Source organism: Petaurus breviceps, unplaced genomic scaffold (assembly GCF_028583685.1).
Source record: "Petaurus breviceps papuanus isolate PSGF00001 unplaced genomic scaffold, PetGlider_PUasm1.0 346309, whole genome shotgun sequence".
NCBI classification, from domain to species: Eukaryota; Metazoa; Chordata; class Mammalia; order Diprotodontia; family Petauridae; genus Petaurus; species Petaurus breviceps.
In genome coordinates, this window is record NW_027186143.1 from 1 (window position 1) to 19,860 (window position 19,860).

General features: G+C 38.1%; 1 protein-coding gene across 1 annotated transcript; it reads right to left on the bottom strand.

The window, feature by feature from the left end:
- Nucleotides 1-3,140: 3,140 nt before the first annotated feature.
- Nucleotides 3,141-19,484, bottom strand: LOC138167981 (D-glutamate cyclase, mitochondrial-like; the record flags this gene model as incomplete). The annotated part of the gene is made up of 3 exons (XM_069096958.1): nt 3,141-3,240; nt 7,855-8,115; nt 19,287-19,484. Coding segments are annotated over 3 exons (559 nt in total), but the record flags the coding sequence as incomplete, so codon positions are not given.
- Between the last annotated feature and the right edge of the window lie 376 nt (nt 19,485-19,860).

Below are 19,860 nucleotides of genomic sequence, written 5' to 3' on the forward strand. Positions count from 1 at the left end.
GTTCTCAGCAATCTTAGTTCCTGGGGAGACAAGGCTTAGCAAGGCCACAAGATACATTGCCAATCCCTTCATGAATTTATCCTCTGTCTGTAGAACAGTCCTAGAACCCCTGAACACATTAGCAAAGCCCTCTCCCAGGATTTCTGTAAACATACAACAAGAAAATCCTTCTTCAGGGCTTCTGAACCAACAGAAAGGCTCCCAGACCCCTGCAACAACAGCACTGTCCTTCACCAGTGGACAGTATTCACTCTGTCTGCAGGACAGTCTCCAGACCCCTGCAACAACAGCACTGTCCTTCACCAGTGGACAGTATTCACTCTCTGTCTGCAGGACAGTCTCAGGAGCTCTTAGCCAACAGCCAGGTTCCAGGACTTCTTCAACAAAAGGACTGTCTTTCACCAGTGGACAAATCTGGCAAAACAACATCAAAACAGACAGACAAAGTACCAGCAAAACAGCCATGTCTCCTCAGTCCTTGGCAGCTCAGGGGGCAGGTCTCAAAAGTCCAGGGCAATTCAAAGCGGCCACCAGCAATTCTCTTAGTCTCTCTCTTGTCTCTCCAAATCTACGTCACCAGCTCCTCCCAGTTCAGGACTTTCTTTTCACATCAACAAGCCCATCCCACAGGTGGGATTAACAAACTCTGGGCTTTAACACAATCAATTTGAAAACCAAGCCAATACAGGGGAATCTTTAATTGCCATTACTATCACACTGCATCCTATCTGTCCCCTCACTAATCCATCCTTCACACAGTTACTAAAACAATCATTCTAATACACAAGGCTGACCATGTCACTCCTCTGCTCAAAAACCTCTAGTGGCTTCCTATTGCCTCTAGGAGAGAATACAGATTCCTTAGCCTAACACTTAAGATGCTCTGTACTCTGGATCCAATTAACTCTTCCAGATTTACTTCACTCTCCTTCCCCTTCATGCCACATGCTCTTACCTCTATACCAAGTACAGGTCAATATCCATAGTTAGAAAACACATCTTTCACATTGATACTGGTTAGAATGCTTTTCTTCCTTTAAGGCCAATTCAGATAACTCCTTCATAAAGCCCTCCTTTGTCCTCCCAACTAAAAGAAAACATCATCCTTCCTGTTTTTTTAATGTTTTGATTAGGTACTTTTTTGCCAATATCACATACTATCTTGCATCATATATATGTGCAATATATACATATATACATAATAATACACATATAATAATAATACACACATATATTTGATTATTATTTATCCCATTAGTAGGTTGTAAATTCTTTGAGAGTGGGGACCATACTGTCATTATCTTTTATCTTCAGCACTTAGCATAAGACCTTGAACAGAATAGTTTTTTAAATGACATTTTAATTTTTCCCAATTATATGTAAAAACAATTTTTAATATTCATTTTCTTTTAAGTTTTTTCTATACCTCCCTCCTTCTCCATACCTCAAAAAGATGGTAATCTGATATAGGTTATACATGTGCAATTATGAAAAGTACTTCTAAATTAGTCACTTTGTACAAGAAAACCAAAAGGAAGGAAGGAAGGAAGGAAGGAAGGAAGGAAGGAAGGAAGGAAAGGAAGAAGGTAAAAAATAGCACACTTCGATTTGCATTCAGATTACATCTGATCTTTCCTGGAGGTGGAGAACATTTTTGGGGATTGTCATGGTTCTGCTCATATCACTTTGTATCAGTTAATGTAAAGCTTTCCAAGGTTTTAAAAAATCACCCTGGAGCGGCTGGGTGGTGCAGTGAGTAAAGTGTCGTTCCCGGAGTCAGGAGGACCTGAGTTCGGTTCTGGCCTCAGACACTTAACACCCACACAAAGAAACTAGCTGTGTAACCTTGGGCAAGTTACCTAACCCCAATTTCCCTCCAAAAGGAAAAAAAAAGGAAAAAACATCACCCTGCTTGTCATTTCTTATAGCACAATAACATTTCATTACAATCATTTACCACAGCTTGTTTAGTCATCCCACAATTGATGGGCATCCCCTCATTTTCCAATCCTTAGCCACCATAAATACTTTTGTACAAATAGGTTCTTTTAGGGGCAGCTAGGTATCACAGTGAATAGAGCATGGACCCTGGTGTCAAGAGAACCTGAGTTCAAATCCAAGCCTCAGATACTTAACACTAGCCATGTGACCTTGGGCAAGTCACTTAACCCCAATTGCCCTGCCCTCCCCTCTCCAGAAAGCAAAAACAAACAAAAAAAAAACCTAAATAGGTTCTTTTTCCCTTTCTGAAATTTTTTTGGGTACAGACCTAGTCGTTGTATTTCTGGATCAGTTTTATAGATCTTTGGGAACTGTTCCAAACTGTTCTCCAGAATGGTTGGATCAGTTCACAACTCCACCACCAGGACATTAATATCCCAGTTGCTCTCCAGTATTTTCCTTTTTTGTCATATTGGCCAATTTGATGGGTGTGAGATGGTACCTAACAGTTGTTTTAATTTGCACTTCTCTAATCAATAGAGATTTTGAGCATTGATTTCTTTGTCTGAAAATTGCTGTTCATATCCTTTGACCATCTATCAACTGGGAAATTATTTGTATTCTTATAAATTTGGCTCAGTTCTCTATATATATGAGAAATAAGACCTTTATTAGAAATACTTGTTGGAAAATCCCCGCCCCCACCCCGTTTCTGCTTTTTTTTCTAATCTTAGTTACATTGGTTTTGTTTGTGTAAAACTTTTAAATTATAGCTCATCAAAATTATCCATTTATATTTCATAATGTACTCTCTATCTTGTTTGGTCCTAAATTCTTCATTTTTCATAGATTTGATGGGTAAACTATTCCACGCTCTCCTAATGTTCTTATGGTATCACCCTTTATGTCTAAATTATGTACCCATTTTGATCTTGTCTTGGCATACAGGGGTCTATACCTACATTGGTCTATACCTAGTTTCTGTCATACTGTTTTCCAGTTTTCCCAGCAGTTTTTGTCAAATAATGAGTTTTTGTCTTAAAATCTTGGATCTTTGGGTTTATAAAGAAATAGATTTTTTAAAATTCTTGAATGAAAAAATTTAGTGAATGAATGAGCAAGCAGAATGTTACTTCACCTTGAGGGAAACAGTCACAGAACTCTAAACTTTTCACATAATACTGTAGGATAGGACATACCTTGGTGACTTGGGATCCCCATCCTTACACAAAAATGTGAAAGCTGATCCTACTCCCTCACCTTGGTAACTTAAAAGAGGTATAGTTGTCTTCAGAATATCTGAAATAAAGAAAACAGATGAGACTATCCTTCAGAATTGCATTTGGGATGGGAATAATTATTTATATAGCACCTACTATGTGCCAGGCACTGTGCTTAGTGCTTTTACAAATAGCTCATTTCACTCCCACAACAACATGTGAGGTAGGTGCTATCATGATCCCATTTTACAGTTGAGAAAACTGAGATAAACAGAGATTAAATGGCTTGCCCAAGGTCACATGGCTAGGACATGACCAACGCTTGATTCTAACTCAGGCCTTCCTGATTCCAGGGCCTCTATCCACTGTGCCACAAGCTACCATCTTGGAAATCACCACTGTCATCATCAATAAACATGCATCAGCTTATCCTATGCACTTTTTTTCACTGCTCTTGAATTTCTTCATCTTGTGTTTTATTATTACTAAAACGTGTGTTAGAAATTGCTTACATTAGAGGGCTTTTCTGATCAGCAAGAGGAATTCTGTTGAATGAAATTTCTATCTAGGCAAGATTGTTTGTCTGTTAATAAGTTATGTCTCTGGCAGATATTAGTTAAGAGGCAGTTAGGTCGCCTAGTTGAATAGGATGACAGACTTGAACTCAGAAAGAACTGAGTACAAATCTTGCCTCCAAAATATTGATTAACTGTGGCCTTGGACAAGTAACTTAACCTCCTTCAGCCTCTGTTTCTTCATTTCTAAAATAAGTTTAATAATAGTACTTAGCTCACAGGGTTGTTGTGTGGATCAAATGAGATAAGATCTGAAAAATACTTTGCAAACCTGAAAGCACTATAAATGATAGCTATTGAAACAGAGAATAGATCGTTTTTCTCCCCTTTGGGAAGAAAGGCCTGCCTAGAGACTAGAAGTTCTGAAAAGTATGGGAACCTAGTGCATGTGATTATTGATTAGATACATTTAGTCTTTTCCTCCTTTTTATGGCTTTGTAAAGAACTATATGCAGGTAAGCTATGATTATATGATCGATTTCATTATGCATACTTTTGTGTTTAAAGTCCTAAAACACAGCAGGGAAGCAAAGCTAGCCGAATTTCCCAGGGGGTGTGGACACCACAGGCCATAAGAGTCAATTGCATAAAATACACACATACCACACTTTGAGACTCATCAGATGAGTGTTGCCACCCACAAAAAGGGCAGTTCTGGGAAAGAGGTAGCTCTCTCAAGACCATAGAGAACATAATGTTACCTCTGAGTACCCTCTGGTCTAGGCCAGAACATCCACACTTGGCCCATACCACTGAAAAGGATCAGGCACTTGGCCAGTAGCACTCCCTGGTAATTAAATAAGGAAGATTAATCTGACAGCAGAGCAAAGCATGGTTTGGAGGAGGGAGAGAAGAGGGATTGGAAGACCCATTAGGAAATTATTGCACTAGCACAAGAGGGTAGTAGTAAGGGCCTATAATAGGGTGGAAGCAGAGGGAACAGAGAGGAGAATATCCCAGTGATATTCTAGAGGTAGAGTTGATAGGACTTGGTAACTGGTTTAACATAAGAAGGCAAAGGAAGTATCAAAAAAAAAAACCATGAAGATTTTGAAGACTGAGTGAATGGTAGTGATAATAACTGGAATGGTGAAGTTGGGAGAAGCAGATAGTTGAGAGGGCAAGATAGTAAGTATGGTTTGGAGCACCCTCAGTTTGAGGTTTCATCGAGGCATTCGGCTGCAGACATTCAGGTAATTGAAAATATGGGAGTAGAACTCTGGAGACAGGTGAAAACTAGTCATATAGATATGGTAATAATAACAACAACAATAAAAATAAAGTTTAGCATTTATATTGTGCTTTGAGGTTGCAAAGTCATTTACAAATGTCTCATTTTATCCTTACAACAAGCCAAGGAGATAGGTACTATTATTATCCTCATTTTACAGATGAGGAGACTGAGACTGAGAAATATTAAGTGACTTACCCAGGACCATGCAATTAATAAGTGTCTAAAGTCACATTTGAACTCAGGTCTTCCTAACACCATTTCCAGCACTGTGCCACCTAGTGACCTCTCCATCCTTCCTTCCCCTTCCCCCTCTTTTAATATGCATACATATATATATATATATATACACACACATTATAGATACACGTATGTATGTGCATGTATTTGTATGTATATATACATATTATATACATATATTTGTGAATTATTTGCATATAAATCATCATTGAAGCCCTAGAGATTGCCAAGAACAAAGAATAAAAAAAGAAAAGTTTCAAGGTCCCCAGGAAGGCAGAAGGGGATTTTTGATGCAGATAACCATAGCAAGGAGTAGGTCCACTTCTTCCTCTGAGACAGGATGGAGAGAAGGGAGGATGGGGGGGGGATGCTGTGAAATGTTAAGGGAGTTCTCTTCAGATGGCCTCACTTTTGTCAATTAAGGAGGCTATAACATTAAGCTTTGAGGGTGAAGGGATGCATTAGAAAATGAGAAGAATTCTGGGAAATGAGTGATAGAGTTAATAAGAGTAGAGTAGAATTACAGAGCAGTGATGAGGATCCAGATTATATTACCAACCATAAATTTATCATGAGTGAGATGTGAGCATTATAATAAGTGGATGAATAGGGGCGGCCAGGTAGCACAGCGAGTAAGAGCACCGGCTCCAGTGTTGTGATGACCTGGAGATGGAATCCCGGGCTCAGACACTTAGCACCCACCCAGAAACACCTGGCCATATAACCTTGAGCAAGTTACTTAACCCCAATTTCTTAGGGGTGGCCAGGTGGCTCAGCGAGTAAGAGCACCGGCTCCAGTGTTGGGATGACCTAGATCAAATCTGGGCTCAGATACTCAGCACCACACCCAGAAATAACGGGCCGTATAACCTTGAGCAAGTTACTTAACCCTGATTGCTTAAAAATAAAAAAAAAAAATAAGTGGAAGAATATCCCCATTCTCATCCAGATGGAATTTCTACCTCACAATCTTAGATTTTCCCCAGGTAACTGAAAGTCACTGACATTCAAGTCACAAGTTGGGTGGAAATAATTACAACTGAAAGACCTAAAGGTCTTCATCTTTTTCTTTTGCTTTTTTGGGGCGGGGAAGGCAGGGCAACTGGGGTTAAGTGATTTGCCCAAGGTCACAAGGCTACTAAGTGTTAAATGTCTGAGGCCAAATTTGAACTCAGGTCCTCCTGACTCCAGGTCTATTCACAGCACCGCCTAGCCACACCATCTTGGTCTTTTTTCTTCCAGATTTAATGAAAACTTTCCAAAATCCACTGTATCAAATCATCCATTCGAATCCCAGGCTGAGCTAGATGGGGATCAGATGTCATGTACAGTGGGAGTCCATAGCTTGAGATTTCAGGAGATTGATTACAGAGAATCAAGGTGACTCTAGGAAGTTGGTCAGCAAAAAATCAATCAGTCAAGACAGCTGTAAAGAGTGAAGTCAAAATCATTCTCTGTTTACTTCCTAAAACAACAAGCCTAATGGGAAATAGAATCACCATACTTCAAATATGGAAGAGACTATTAAGATCAAATGATAATTACAGAAAAGGAAACTGAGGCCCAAAGTGGTGAAGTGATTGGCCTTGATGTTGGGTCAGTGGTAACAGCCAGCATAAGCAGCTAGGTGGTATGTTGCATAGAGGGTAGGACTTGAAGCCAGGAAGATCTAAGTTCAAATCCCACTTCAGGCACCTACTAGCTATATGACCCTAAACAAGTCACTGAACCTTTGTCTCCCTCAGTTTCCTCATCTGTAAAATGAAAATGTTGAATTCAATGGCCTCCTAAGTTCTTTTCAGCACCGTGTTCCTGTGTTCCATATTACAAATCTGTGTGCCTATGTTGCCTCTCTAGAGTCTCTGTGATTTTAAACCAGTGACTTTCTGGAACTTAGGCCCTCTTATTATAAAAACATAAAAGTTTGTCTGAGGGTGTAATTTTGGGAGGAGAAGGGCTAGGGAGCAGGCTATGGGAAACAGGTTAGAATACCTATTCTCCACTAAACACCATTGGGAATCAGGAGGTAATGATGTAGAGATGGGTAGTGACCTAAAGCTGACATCACAACATGTTAACCTATTTCTAGATGCTTTAATAACCTGATAAACATTCCTGTTCCGACTCTAGATGAGTGCTACTACACACAAAAGAGGTAGTTAGGTGGCTTAGGGAATAGAGCACTGGGCCTCGAGTCAGAAAGACCTCAATTCAAATCTAGCTTCAGATACATATTAGCTGTATGACCCTGGGCAAGTCACTTAATCTTGTTTGCCTCAGTTTCATCACCTGTAAAAAGAACTGGAGAAGGAAATGGCAAATCACTCCAATATCTTTTAGTCATGTCCAACTCCTCATGACTCCATGAACAGCATTGGCATGCTATAGTCCATAGGGTCATGAAGAGTCAGACAGGACTGAACAACCAAACAACAACCTACAAAAAGGGAAGAGTTGGGAAATAAGTACACACACCTCTTGTTTAGCAATTTGTAGACACTTAATAATGCTTGTAGTTTTGAATAAAACTGAATCCAGGCCTCCTCCACAGCCTAAGGCTAACCTAGGGAGCTGAAAGTGGTCATACTATCCTAGAGAAAAAGTTATCTAATTCATGCCCACATGCTTCTGTTTTTGTTCAACTCACCTTGATCGACTGAGTCTTCAATAATCTTTCTGTGCAAGCTCATGGCTCTCTCATCAACTACAATGGCAACCTCCTTTTCTAAAGCTTGCAAAATGGCAGCAATAGCAATGGCTCCTGGGGGACCATCAGTCTCTTCAGGTGGGTCATGAGTGAAATGGGTAGGGAACCCAGTGGTGATGAGCACCGAACGAGCATGTGACAGGGACAGAGAGGCCTTCAGGAGTTCGTCTTTGTGGAACAGATGTTTTATTCCTCGGTTCCCTAAAATTACAAAAGCTATCTCTTACAAATATTTTTAAAATAAAAAAGGTTAATTGCATATGGATATTTGGGTATTATTTTTCTTTGCTTCAAAGAAATCATTTTTGGCAAAGATATCAAAAACAATAACAAAAGAAAGGACAATGGTGCTAATGAGTTGAAGTCATTCACAGCTGGAATCACACACATCCTCTTTAGACTCTTAATAAATTGCGAGAGTTGTTTAGACTGAATTCAAATCATATCCTAGTGTAACTGCCATCCATATGGAAAGGGAGATGCAAGGGTAAAGCAACTCCCCTTACAGAGAAAGAAATAATTACAATAACAATAATAATAATAATTCAGCATTACATATGGCATTTTAAAGTTTACACAGCACTTTCCTCACAAAAAATCTTAGGATATAGATAGTACAAGTATTATTATTCTTACTTTACAGATAAGGAAACCAAAGCTTTAAGACATGGTTTGCTGATTTTGAGATAAGACTTCTTATTTTATTTGTATAGGGAGATCTTGAGCACCCTGTTTTATGGATGAGGAAACTGGCTCAGAGTAAGCCTCATATATAGCTAGTACATAGATGAGCCAAATCCCTTTCTACCGTACCAGGCTACATAGTTGGGACTCAAGTAAACACTGGAATATTATAACATTAGATCCCATCCTAGATACCACCTCTGTGACCCTGAACAAGTCATTTAAGCTGCCATCCTCAGTACACTCATCTATAAAATGCAGATATCTATAGCAGTTTTTTCACAAGGTTGCTGTAAGACTCAAATGAGATCATGTATATAAAGCACTTTTCAAACCTTAAAGCACTATATAAATGCCAGTTACTAGTATTACTATTATCATTATTATTAATGTTCAATATCTATTTTTCCAATATCAGTTTATTTAAAGTCATGTGAAACTCAAAGGACCATCTATTCGCTAGAATTAGATTCCCTCTAATAAAAATAACACTTTGTTCCCCAGGTTATTTATAAGCTTATTTTCCCAAATGCTTCAGACTGACAAGCTGATACTATCCAGTTACCTGTTATTTACCTACACTAGGGGAATGAAGTAGGGGTGTGTTTCAGATCTAAATGGTTTATCTTTGGAAAGCATTATATAACACTTTGCAACAGAGTTCCCTACCATACACATACACACACACACACACACACACACACACACACACATGCACATGCACACCCCTGGGAGAATAATAGTGACTGAGAACATTTCAACTATTTGTACAAGCCCCTTCGTCTATACACACACAGACACACACATGGAGGGAAGGAGAAAGCCTGGGAGAGTAGTGGTGACTAGGAACATACAATGATTCTCTAGGATTTTCTAAGTATAACATCATATCATTTGCAAAAAGTGATAGCTTTATATCCTCATTGCCTATTCTAATTCCTTTCATTTCTCTTTCTTCTCTTATTGCTATAGCTAACATTTCTAATACAATATTAAACAACAGAAGTTATAATGGGCATCCTTACTTCCCCCCTGATTGTACTGGGAAGGCTCTTAGCTTTTTCCCATTACAGATAATTGCTGATGGTTTTAGATGAAAATTACTTAAATTTAAAGGAAAGCTCCATTTATTCCTATGCTCTCTCATGTTTGTTTTTGTTTTTTGCTTTTTGGAGGGGGAAGGTAGGGCAATTGGGGCTAAATGACTTGCCCAAGGTTACACAGCTAGTAAGTGTTAAGTGTCTGAGGCTGGATTTGAACTCAGCTACTCCTGACTCCAAGGCCGGTGCTCTATTCACTGCACCACCTAGCTGCCCCGGTCATGTTTTTAATAAAAATGGGTGCTGTATTTTTTCAAAGGCTTTTTTCTGCATTTATTGATATAATTATATAATTTCTGTTGGTGTTGTTATTGATATGGTCAATTATGCTGATAGTTTTTCTAATATTAAACCAGTTCTGCATTCCTGGTATAAATTCTACCTTGTGATATATTGCTGTAAATCTCTTTGCTAGTATTTTATTTTAGATTGTTTGCATCAATATTAGGGAAATTGCTCTATAATTTTTTTTTCTTTGTTTTGGCTCTTCCTAGGTATCAGCACCATATTTGTGTCATAAGAGGAATTTGGTAGGATTCCTTCTGGGCCTATTTTTCCAAATAGTTTATATAGTATTGGGATTAATTGTTCTTTAAATGTTTGGTAGGGTTCATTCCTCTGTCCACCATCTTGGCACCAGAAGTCCCATACAGATGTTAAAACTGAAGCCCAGAGAGGGTGATTTGCCTGAGGTCACAGAGATGGTAAGGCTAGGATACAAACACAAGTCTTTTGACTACAAATCCAGAATTGCTACCTTCAGGACTGGATTTAAAGCTCGAAGGGGTCTAGTACAAACCTCTCACTTTATTCTTTATTCCTGTATCTTTCAGCAAGATATAGTTTCCTTCCTTATCTCTTTTAATTAAATCTATTTTTTGCTTTTGCTTTGTCTGAGATTATAGTTGCTACCCCTGCTTTCTTTGTTTCAGCTGAAACAGAATAGATTCTGCTGTAGTACCTTACCTTTATCCTGAGTGTATCTCTCTGCTTCAAAAATGTTTCTTATAAACAACATATTGTAGGATTCTGGTTTGTAATCCATTCTACTGTCCACTTCCATTTTATGGGAGAGACCTGTTTATCCCCCTGTCTCTTACCTCCTACCCTTTCCTTCCTCACAAGTGTTTTACTTCTGATCACCACCTTCCCCATTATATCCTCCCTTCTGTCAATCTTCCCTCCCCCTTCCATGATCCTGCTCCCTTTTTACTTCCTTATAGGGTAATATAGATTTCTATAGCTAAATGAATGTGTATGTTATTCCTTCTTTGAATCAATTCTGATAAGAGTAAGGTTTAAGCTTTGCTCGTCCCCCTGCCCCATATTTCCCTCTGTTATAATAGCTTTCATGCCTCTTTTATGTGGAAAACTTACCCCATTCAATCTCCCCTCTCTTTCTTCCTCCAATACAGTTTTCTTTCTCATCCCTTTATTTTGTTTTTTGGGGTGTCATCCCAATAAAGTCACCTTATATACATACCTTCTATCTCTGTATACTCCTTCTAATTGCTCTTTTAAGTAATAAAATTAAGATTTACAAATATCTTGCCATATGGAAATATAAACAGTTTAACATTATTGAATTTCTTATGTTCTCTCTTTCTTGTTTCTTTTTTGCCTTTTTATGTTTCCCTTGATTAAGTCTTATACTTGGAGGTCAAATTTTTTATTCAGCTCTGGTCTTTTAATTAGAAGTGCTTGAAAATCCTTTATTTCGTTAAATATCCATTTCTTTCCCTGATAGAGTATATTCAATTTTGCTGGGTAGGTAATTCTTGTATAATCCTAATTCCTTTACCTTATATGTAATATTCTAAGTCCTCTGATTCTATAATGTTGGAACTGCCAGATCTTGTGTAATTCTGATTTTAGCTCCATGATATTGGAATTGTTTCTTTTTGGCTGCTTGCAATACTTCTTCCTTGATTTGTGAGCTCTGGAATTTGACTTTGATGTTCCTGGGTGTTTTCCATTTTGGGATCGCTTTCAGGCACTGATCTGTGGATTCTCTCAATTTCTATTTTGCCTTCTGCTTCTAATATATCCAGACAGTTTTCTTTAATAATTTCTTGAAAGATGTTGTCCAGGCTTTTTTTTTATCCTGGCTTTCAGGTAGTCCAATAATTCTTATATTATCTTTCCTGGCTCTATTTTCTAGATCAGTGGTTTTTCACATTTTCTTCTATTTTTTAAACTTTTAAATTTTGTTTTATTGTTTCCTGATATCTCATAGAATCATTAGTTTCCACTTGTTTAATTGTAATTTTTAAGGAATTATTCTCTTTAGTGAGCTTTTATATTTCTTTTTCTCATTTGGCCAATTCTATTTTTTAGGGATATCTTTTCCCATGCTACTCTTTTTTTTATGATTCTCTTACATTACTTTCATTTCTTTTCCAAATTGTTTCTACTTCTCTAATTTGCTTTTTAAAACCCTTTTTAAGCTCCTTCAGGAATTCTTTTTGGACCTGAGACCAAATCACATTTTTCTTTGAGGCTTCACATGTAGCCATTTTAATACTATTGTCTTCTTCCAAGTTTGTACCTTGTTCTTCCCTGTCACCATAGTAACTTTCTACAGTCAAGTTCTTTTTTTGTTTTTTTGTGCATTTTTATTTTTTAACTTTGTATTTTTATGTGAGTTGGGTTCTGCTCCTGTATTGTCCCAGGCTTTCTGTGCTGGGGCTCTGGGTCTTACTGCTGGCTTTCACTGGGTTTCAGGGCTTAGCTGCTTGCTCTCTCTGGAGGGTAGGCTTCTCTTCTGGCTTGTACTGGAGGGAGGGGGAGAAGAGCTCCCTGTTGACCTCCCCTGGGTGTGGGGTTTAGCTGCTAGCCTGTTCCAGGAGTGGGACCCTGCAGAATCTTTCTGGTGCCTAGCTCTGTAGGAATGATATTGTTTCTGGTCTGTCCCAGGGACAGGGCCATGCTGCTGGATTGCTATTAAAACAGTTTTTCTCTCTGTTGCTAGGCTCCAGGGGCAGGGGTCTTGCTGTTGGTCAGGCCTGGGTTGGGGCTTCACTCCTGGTCTTCAATGGGGTTGCTAGTGTCTTGTGCTGGGGGTGGGGTTTTGTGGCATTAAGCAAACTTCTCACTTGCCTGGGGGGCTGTTGGTTTGCTGGAGGGCCAGGCCTCACTGGTGGATTGCCCTAGGCTTGGAGCCTTGCTGTAGGCCCCCTACTGTGAGACTGCTGCTCTTAGACCTTGATCCCCTCCCACCCCAGTGAGACAGACCTTTCCTGCCAGGCTGGTAAGCTGCTTCCCTGCTCACAGACCAATTCTGAGGTGGTTTTCTAGTTGTTTAGAGGGGTATCTGGGAGGGCTTCAGAGGGTTCATTCCTGTCTACCATCTTGGCACCAGAAATCCCATACAGATGTTAAAACTGAAGCCCAATGAGGGTGATTTGCTTGAGGTCACAGAGATGGTAAGGCTGGGATATAAACACAAGTCTTTTGATTACAAATCCAGGATTGCTACCTTTGGGACTTGATTTAAAACTCTAGTACAAAGGTCTAGTACAAATCTCTCACTTTACAGATAAGGAAACTGAGAACTATAGAAGGCTCAAGGCATAGGTGTGCTGATAAATGTTTAATAAGCAGCATTCTGAGGAAAAAGAAATGAATGCAGTATATCTTTTAAAATTGAACCTGAGTTGTTAACATTTTCCCCATCATTTAAGTCAACCAACAAAGCAATAAATCAAGTCTAATGTGTAACTTTGAGGCTTTCAGAAATGTAAATGCTTACACTGAAAATTAGAAGAAAAAAAACAGTTGTGCTATTTAGAACTGGTTCTAGCACACTTCTCGCCAAATCACACAAGTGATAAGTAACAGCCAGGATTTGAATCCAGGGTATGTGATTCAAAATCCAGAAGTCTAATTTTTCTATCCAACAGTTATTCTGATTCTAAATCATGTGCTGCAATAAAGACACAATAACTACTTTTAATTTCTCCCCTCCAACCAGCCTCAGTTTCTTCATCTGTAAAACGAAAATGTTAGATTAGATCACACTTTTGTAGGTTATAGACCCCGTTGGCAGTCTGATGAAGCCCATAGCCCCTTTTTCAGAATGTTTTAAATGTATAAAACAAAATATACAAAGTCACAAAAAAAGCCAATTACATTGAAATATGATTTGTTTTTAGAAAAAGAGATCACAGACCCTAAAGTTAAAACAAAAACACCTCTTAATTACATGTCTATAAGGTCCTTCCCAGGTTTAATATTAGATAGTCTAAATTTTTCTTGGAGTTTGTCAAGTATAGTTAATACACTTAGCTCCCTCTTGTGGCCACTGGTAATCCTCTTAATTTAAAACGTCAAAAAGGACTGACTATATGGAGCTCCTTCTCTTGATCTGAACCTCCTCTAGGCCTCTTTTAGTAACCTTACTGCAAACAAGTAAAAAATGGAACCATCCATAGGACCTTAGTCTGAAGCCCAAAGAATGACTTCCTGAATATTTTGAGGTTTTATATTACTTGGCCTGAGATGACCCCAGCATTTGCCCACAAAGGTGGTGGCTGGTATGATCATGCCAATCTGACTAGTTGTTAGTTGTTCCACAGTTTCCTAAGGGATGGAGTACAGGACTTAGTGGATACCTGGGCAGGTAAGGTAGAGAAAAATACATCGGATTTATCTGATCTGGGTATATCAGAAAAAGAGGTACTGAGCAAGGGCAGTTATGGATGTTTTGCCTCATCCTTAATGGGGTCCAATCTATCTGAAACCTAAACCTCTTCTTTTTTTTTTTTTGGAGGGGGGAAGGTAGGGCAATTGGGATTAAGTGACTTGCCCAAGGTTACATGGCTAGTTTTTTGTGTTAAGTGTCTGAGGCTGGATTTGAACTCAAGTCTTCTTGACTCCAGGGCCGGTGCTCTATTCACTGCACCACCTAAACCTCTTCTTACCCCCTTACCCTGAGAAGTCTCAGAGAAGAAAAATGGGGTAATTATTAGAAAATAAGTCTCTGAGTCAGAAAATCTTAGGTTCAAGCCCAATCTATGACACGTGCTGGCTATGTGACCCTGGGCAAGTCACTTCCTCTCAATGTTTCTGGCAATTCTCTGAGGTAAAAAGGAGGTGCCAACCTACCCTAGTAGAGAGAATTTCCTTATTGGGAGTTCTCTTGGGTCATGATGTAGTTCAAGTATTATCCTTTCAAGTGCCTCCTCCAGCATCTGTATTAAAAAGTCTCAAAAGATCCACAGTTCTCAATGGATTTAACCCAGTTCCCCAAATAGTCCATGTGCCAAATCTTTTATATCTTAAGAGCCTGGAGATTGTAATCAAACCTAATACAAATTGCAAATTTGTATGCACATTCAAGAAAAGGACATTTTATGAATTTTTCAAAGACTACTGCCTGCCAAAAACTTATAAGTACCTGTCCCACTCCAAGGAAAAAGGGTAAAAAAAAAAATGGGAAATTGGAATAAACCAAATGACTAAAACAAAAAAAAACAAAGGAAAAGAAAAAAACTGAGCTTCTCTCAGAAAGAAACTTCTCTAATTCCAAATGAGCCCCTCAATTACATAAGACTCTTCCCCAGGGGGAACACAAGTAGAATTCTACAAACAAGTTGGAAGAACCTCACTGGAACTGATGCAGAGTGAAGTGAACAGAACCAGGAAAACAATTTATACTTTAAGAACAGCATTGTAAAAATGAACAATTTGAAAGACTTAAGACTTCTAGTTAACACAATGATCAAGATTCTGGAGCACCAATGATTTTAAATGCTGCTTGTCTCCTGACAGGGAGGTAACGAGCTCTCTGCTCCAGAGTGAGATTAGCATTTTTGGACATGGTCAATGTGAGGGTATGTTTTGCTTGACTGTGTTATAATTAGAGAGGTTTTATTTTTCTCAGAAAGAGGTGCTAAGGAGAGGTAGAAGGGAGAATAGGTAGGTGCTGGTTATTTTTTTTATTATTTAATTAGGAAAAGATGGAATTTTATTTATTTTTGCCAGATTTATGGGTGTCAAGTTGATAGGGTATGAGACCTAAACCCTGTAGCAGCAAGCACCCCAAGTGTCCTTGGGGTGGCTGCCCATACAGGTTCTTGGATCTGCTTTGTTAAAGGAAAGCAACTCAAAATGGGTTAACAAGCTTACTTTAATCAGTCAAACATACATAATTTACCTTGTTCAGGGGAAAAAGGTCAGCACCCTGAACTTCAAAGTATACAGGCAGAATTATTAAGACAGAAACAGATTAAGTAGACAGCTTTTCAAACTGTCCAACCATTACATCCATACCAAACAACATCTGGGTTTCAACATCTGGGTTTTTCAAAGCTGGGGGGCTCTGGACAATGGCTTCCCAGAATCCAGATCAAATCACAGAACACTTCTCAAAGTAAGCCCCCAAAACAAAGCCTCACATCAGGGCTTATATAGCCTTCTTCTGGCTTAGAGAATGTAACAACCTTTTGGACCCACTGGCCAATCAAAAAGTATCTACTGAAAAACAAGCCTCCCACCCCAGGCTCCAGGTGCACTTTAGCCTAGGGGCAGGGAAGATCTTTAAAATTTACATTCCCATTACAAACCCCCAAAACCGAAACCCAGCTCCTGAACTTTCCCACACATCTCCCACATAAATATATTCAATAATCCTTTCAATTGCCCTTTCACTGTGGCTCTCTACTATTTAACTCCCTCAGTTATCTGTACTTGGCCCCACCCCAGGCTGCTTGACACTCCTTAATCCCATCCAGATCTTCCCATAGGTCTTTCTGTATAAAAGTCTCCATCTTGTCCCCATTAAATTGCTCAAATTTTTAAAATCTAGCCTGCCTGTATTGGCATCACAAACAGTGCAGACTCACTATGAATCTTGCCTACCTCAACCACTGTTTTAATAAACTACTTGGAATGAAAGGAGGCTTGAATGGTTGAATTCTTCAAGGCAGACATGTGCCCTTTGCCCTTGCATTTTGGGGTTCCCAAGATCTCTTGACCTTAACAAGGTGGTTCTTCAAAATTGGTTTTTTTTTTTGAGGGAGAAGGTAAGGCAGTTGGGATTAAGTGACTTGCCCAAGGTCACACAGCTAGTTAAGTGTCAAGTGTCTGAGGCTGGATTTGAACTCAGGTCTTCCTGACTCCAGGGCCGGTACTCTATTCACTGAGCCACCTAGCTGCCCCAATTGTTTCCAATATATATTATATATGGTATATTTAAATCGCTTTTTAAACTTTAAAGTACTACATAAATGTTAGCTATTACTATTTTATGTTTCTTTATCACTGAAGTTGCCATTTTTATAGTGATTATTAATAATTTGTGTTTTTTTATTTCTTATTCTTTGACCATTATCCATTGTAGAATTGGAATTACCACTGCAATTTTTAATAATCCTTTATATCTTTAGGTGTCTAATTTTTATCTCACACAATTTCTTCCCAATCTGTTATTTTTTATCTTAACTTTGCAACTTATATTGTATAGATTTTTTGAAATTTTCATCTACCTTGTACCTAATAAATTTCTTCTCTTTGTTAAATTGAAAAATAAGTCATTTCCTGTCTAGAACTGAGCTTATCACTTTATTCCACTTTCAGAGGAAAATAATAGATTTTTTAAAAATGTTTAAATCTCTTATCAACAAAAATTCATTCAGGTATATGATGTAATTCCCTTTCCTGCACGAGTGCAATTTTCTCGAGTACATTTGTGAAATAACGAATTCTTTCTCTAGTTTTTATTTTCTATAGGTTTACTAAATATTAGTCATCTCTATATATTTGATTGGATGTCTGGGGCATCTTTCATTGATCTACTTCTATCTGTTTCCCCAGTAATAGTTTTAATGATGACCACTTGTATAGGCTTTAAAGTCTGAGAGTGTAAAACTACTCATGTCAGCTTTTCTTTTTAATGTGCCACAAGGTGTTTTAACCCACTTTTTCATGTAAATTTCATTATGATTTTTTTCTAGTTCTAAAATGAAGCCTTTTGGTATTTTGATTAGTATGGAATTACATATATACATATTAATTGTCCTTCTTACTATATTAATCTGACCCCTTCATGAACATTTAGCTATTTAGTTTCTCCTTTATTTTGGTCATTATAATTTTATGGTTGTTCTTGTACAGATTCTTTGTATTCCTAGGTATGTTAATTCTCAAATATTTTATAGTTGCTAGAGTTACTAGAAAATGAGTTTCCCTTAAAAAAATTTTTTTCTGCTATTACTTAGGAATGCTGGTGATTATGTGAGTTAACTTTATACTCTGAAATTTGACTTAAATCTATTTGTATTGTAGAGAAGTCAAATTTTCTACATACATTATCATGCCATATCCAAATAATGACATTTTGACTTTTTCACTTCTAATGTTAATCCCTCTAATACCTTTTCCCCTGTACTATTATGATTTTGAAATTTTCTAATACTATGAGAGTGAAAATACTAAAGGAATAAGAATGGGCATTCTTACTTTGTTCTTGTTTTTAGTGGGAATATATATATATATATATTTTTTTTTCCAAGGGGGGAAGGTAGGGCAATTAGGGTTAAGTGACTTGCCCAAGGTCACACAACTAGTAAATGTCAAGTGTCTGAGGCCAGATTTGAACTCGGATCTTCCTGACTCCAGGGCCAGTGCTCTATTCACTGTGCCAACAAGCTGCCTCTGGAATATTTCTAATTATGGAGCAGTTAGGTGGTACAGTGGAAAGTGAGCAGGGCTTAGTCAGGAAGCACTGAGTTCAAATGTGGCCTCAGACACTTATAGCTTGTGTGAACCTGGGCAAGTCACTTAACCCTGTTTGCCTTAGTTTCCTCATCTGGAAAATGTGCTAGAGAAGGAAATAGCAAACCAGTCTAGTATCTTTGCCAAGAAAACCCCAAGTGGGATCACAAAGAGTCAGACATGACTAAAAATGACTCAATTATTCTACATATGGAATCTTGGCTTATAGTTTTGAAGAAAAACCTCTCCCTATGTATTCTTTTTAGTATTTTTTGCCATGAACAAATATTGGATTTTATCAAAAATTTTATTTGAATCTATTGCTATGATAAACCCCTAATTTTTAGAGGAAGAAACTGGGGCCCAAGGTCATATAGTAAATGGCAGAATTGAGATTCACAGTTAGATTACAAATCTTTTGACCTCACCTCATGACGTTTGATTCCTTATTATTTATTGAAGACAAGAAAACTGAGGCCTGGCAATTAAGTAATTTAAGTAAATTCCTATTCTAGAACTCTTTACACTAAACCACTTAAGACTCACTGTGACAATAGTGACATAGTCTGGCTGTGATTGGATGGGAGATCTGACATGTCCTTAGCACCATCAGCTCATCTCTCCTATCTCCTATATAACGGTCCACCAGAATTCTATTTAGAAGGAAGCAAAATTAACAGCAATCCAGTCAAATGTTTAATACAAAAAAGTTAGTCACTTATATACGAAGTATGACCTTTATGTTTTAGTTTTAGTTTTCTAGAGCAAAAAACACCTCCTTCATCCCAGGAAGTTTCTTTCTTTCATTCATTCATTCATTCATCCTTTCTTTCTTTTTTTGGAGGAAGGAGAGGGAGTGTTTGTTTTTCTTACCTGGATCTCTGGCAATTATGTTCTCTAGCTCTTTGATTTTCTGTACACTGGAAGATGAAGTAATGCTGTACTGCAGAGGATTTTGGGAAATGCAATGGATCTCTGGGACTTCCCCAGGATGACTCACTTGAATTCTTTTATCCTTCCGGTCAATAAGAACTGCACACCCAGGAGCACTGGTAAAAGCCAGTGGTGACCCTGAAATAGACAAGAAAATAGATATTCAGTACTTGGGAAAAGCAGGATTTCAATTCAGTACACATTAATTAAGCACCTACCATATGCAAAGCAGTGTGTAAAGTAGTGGGGATAAAAGACAAAAATGAAATCATTCTTATATTCTAGTTGTTGATATTCTATTGAAGGGAAGAAAAGGAATATTTTTAAATGAGCAAAAACGGTACAGGAGCATTAAAACAAGGCTAAATATGAACCTAAAGGTCATCTAGACTTTGGGTGGCCATATCTGAATATGAAAGGTTAGGAACGTTGTTAAATGAGTCTATGACCTTGTAATGGGAATGGGAATTTGAAGATCTTCCATGCCCCTTAATAGACCTAGGGGGGGAGTTTG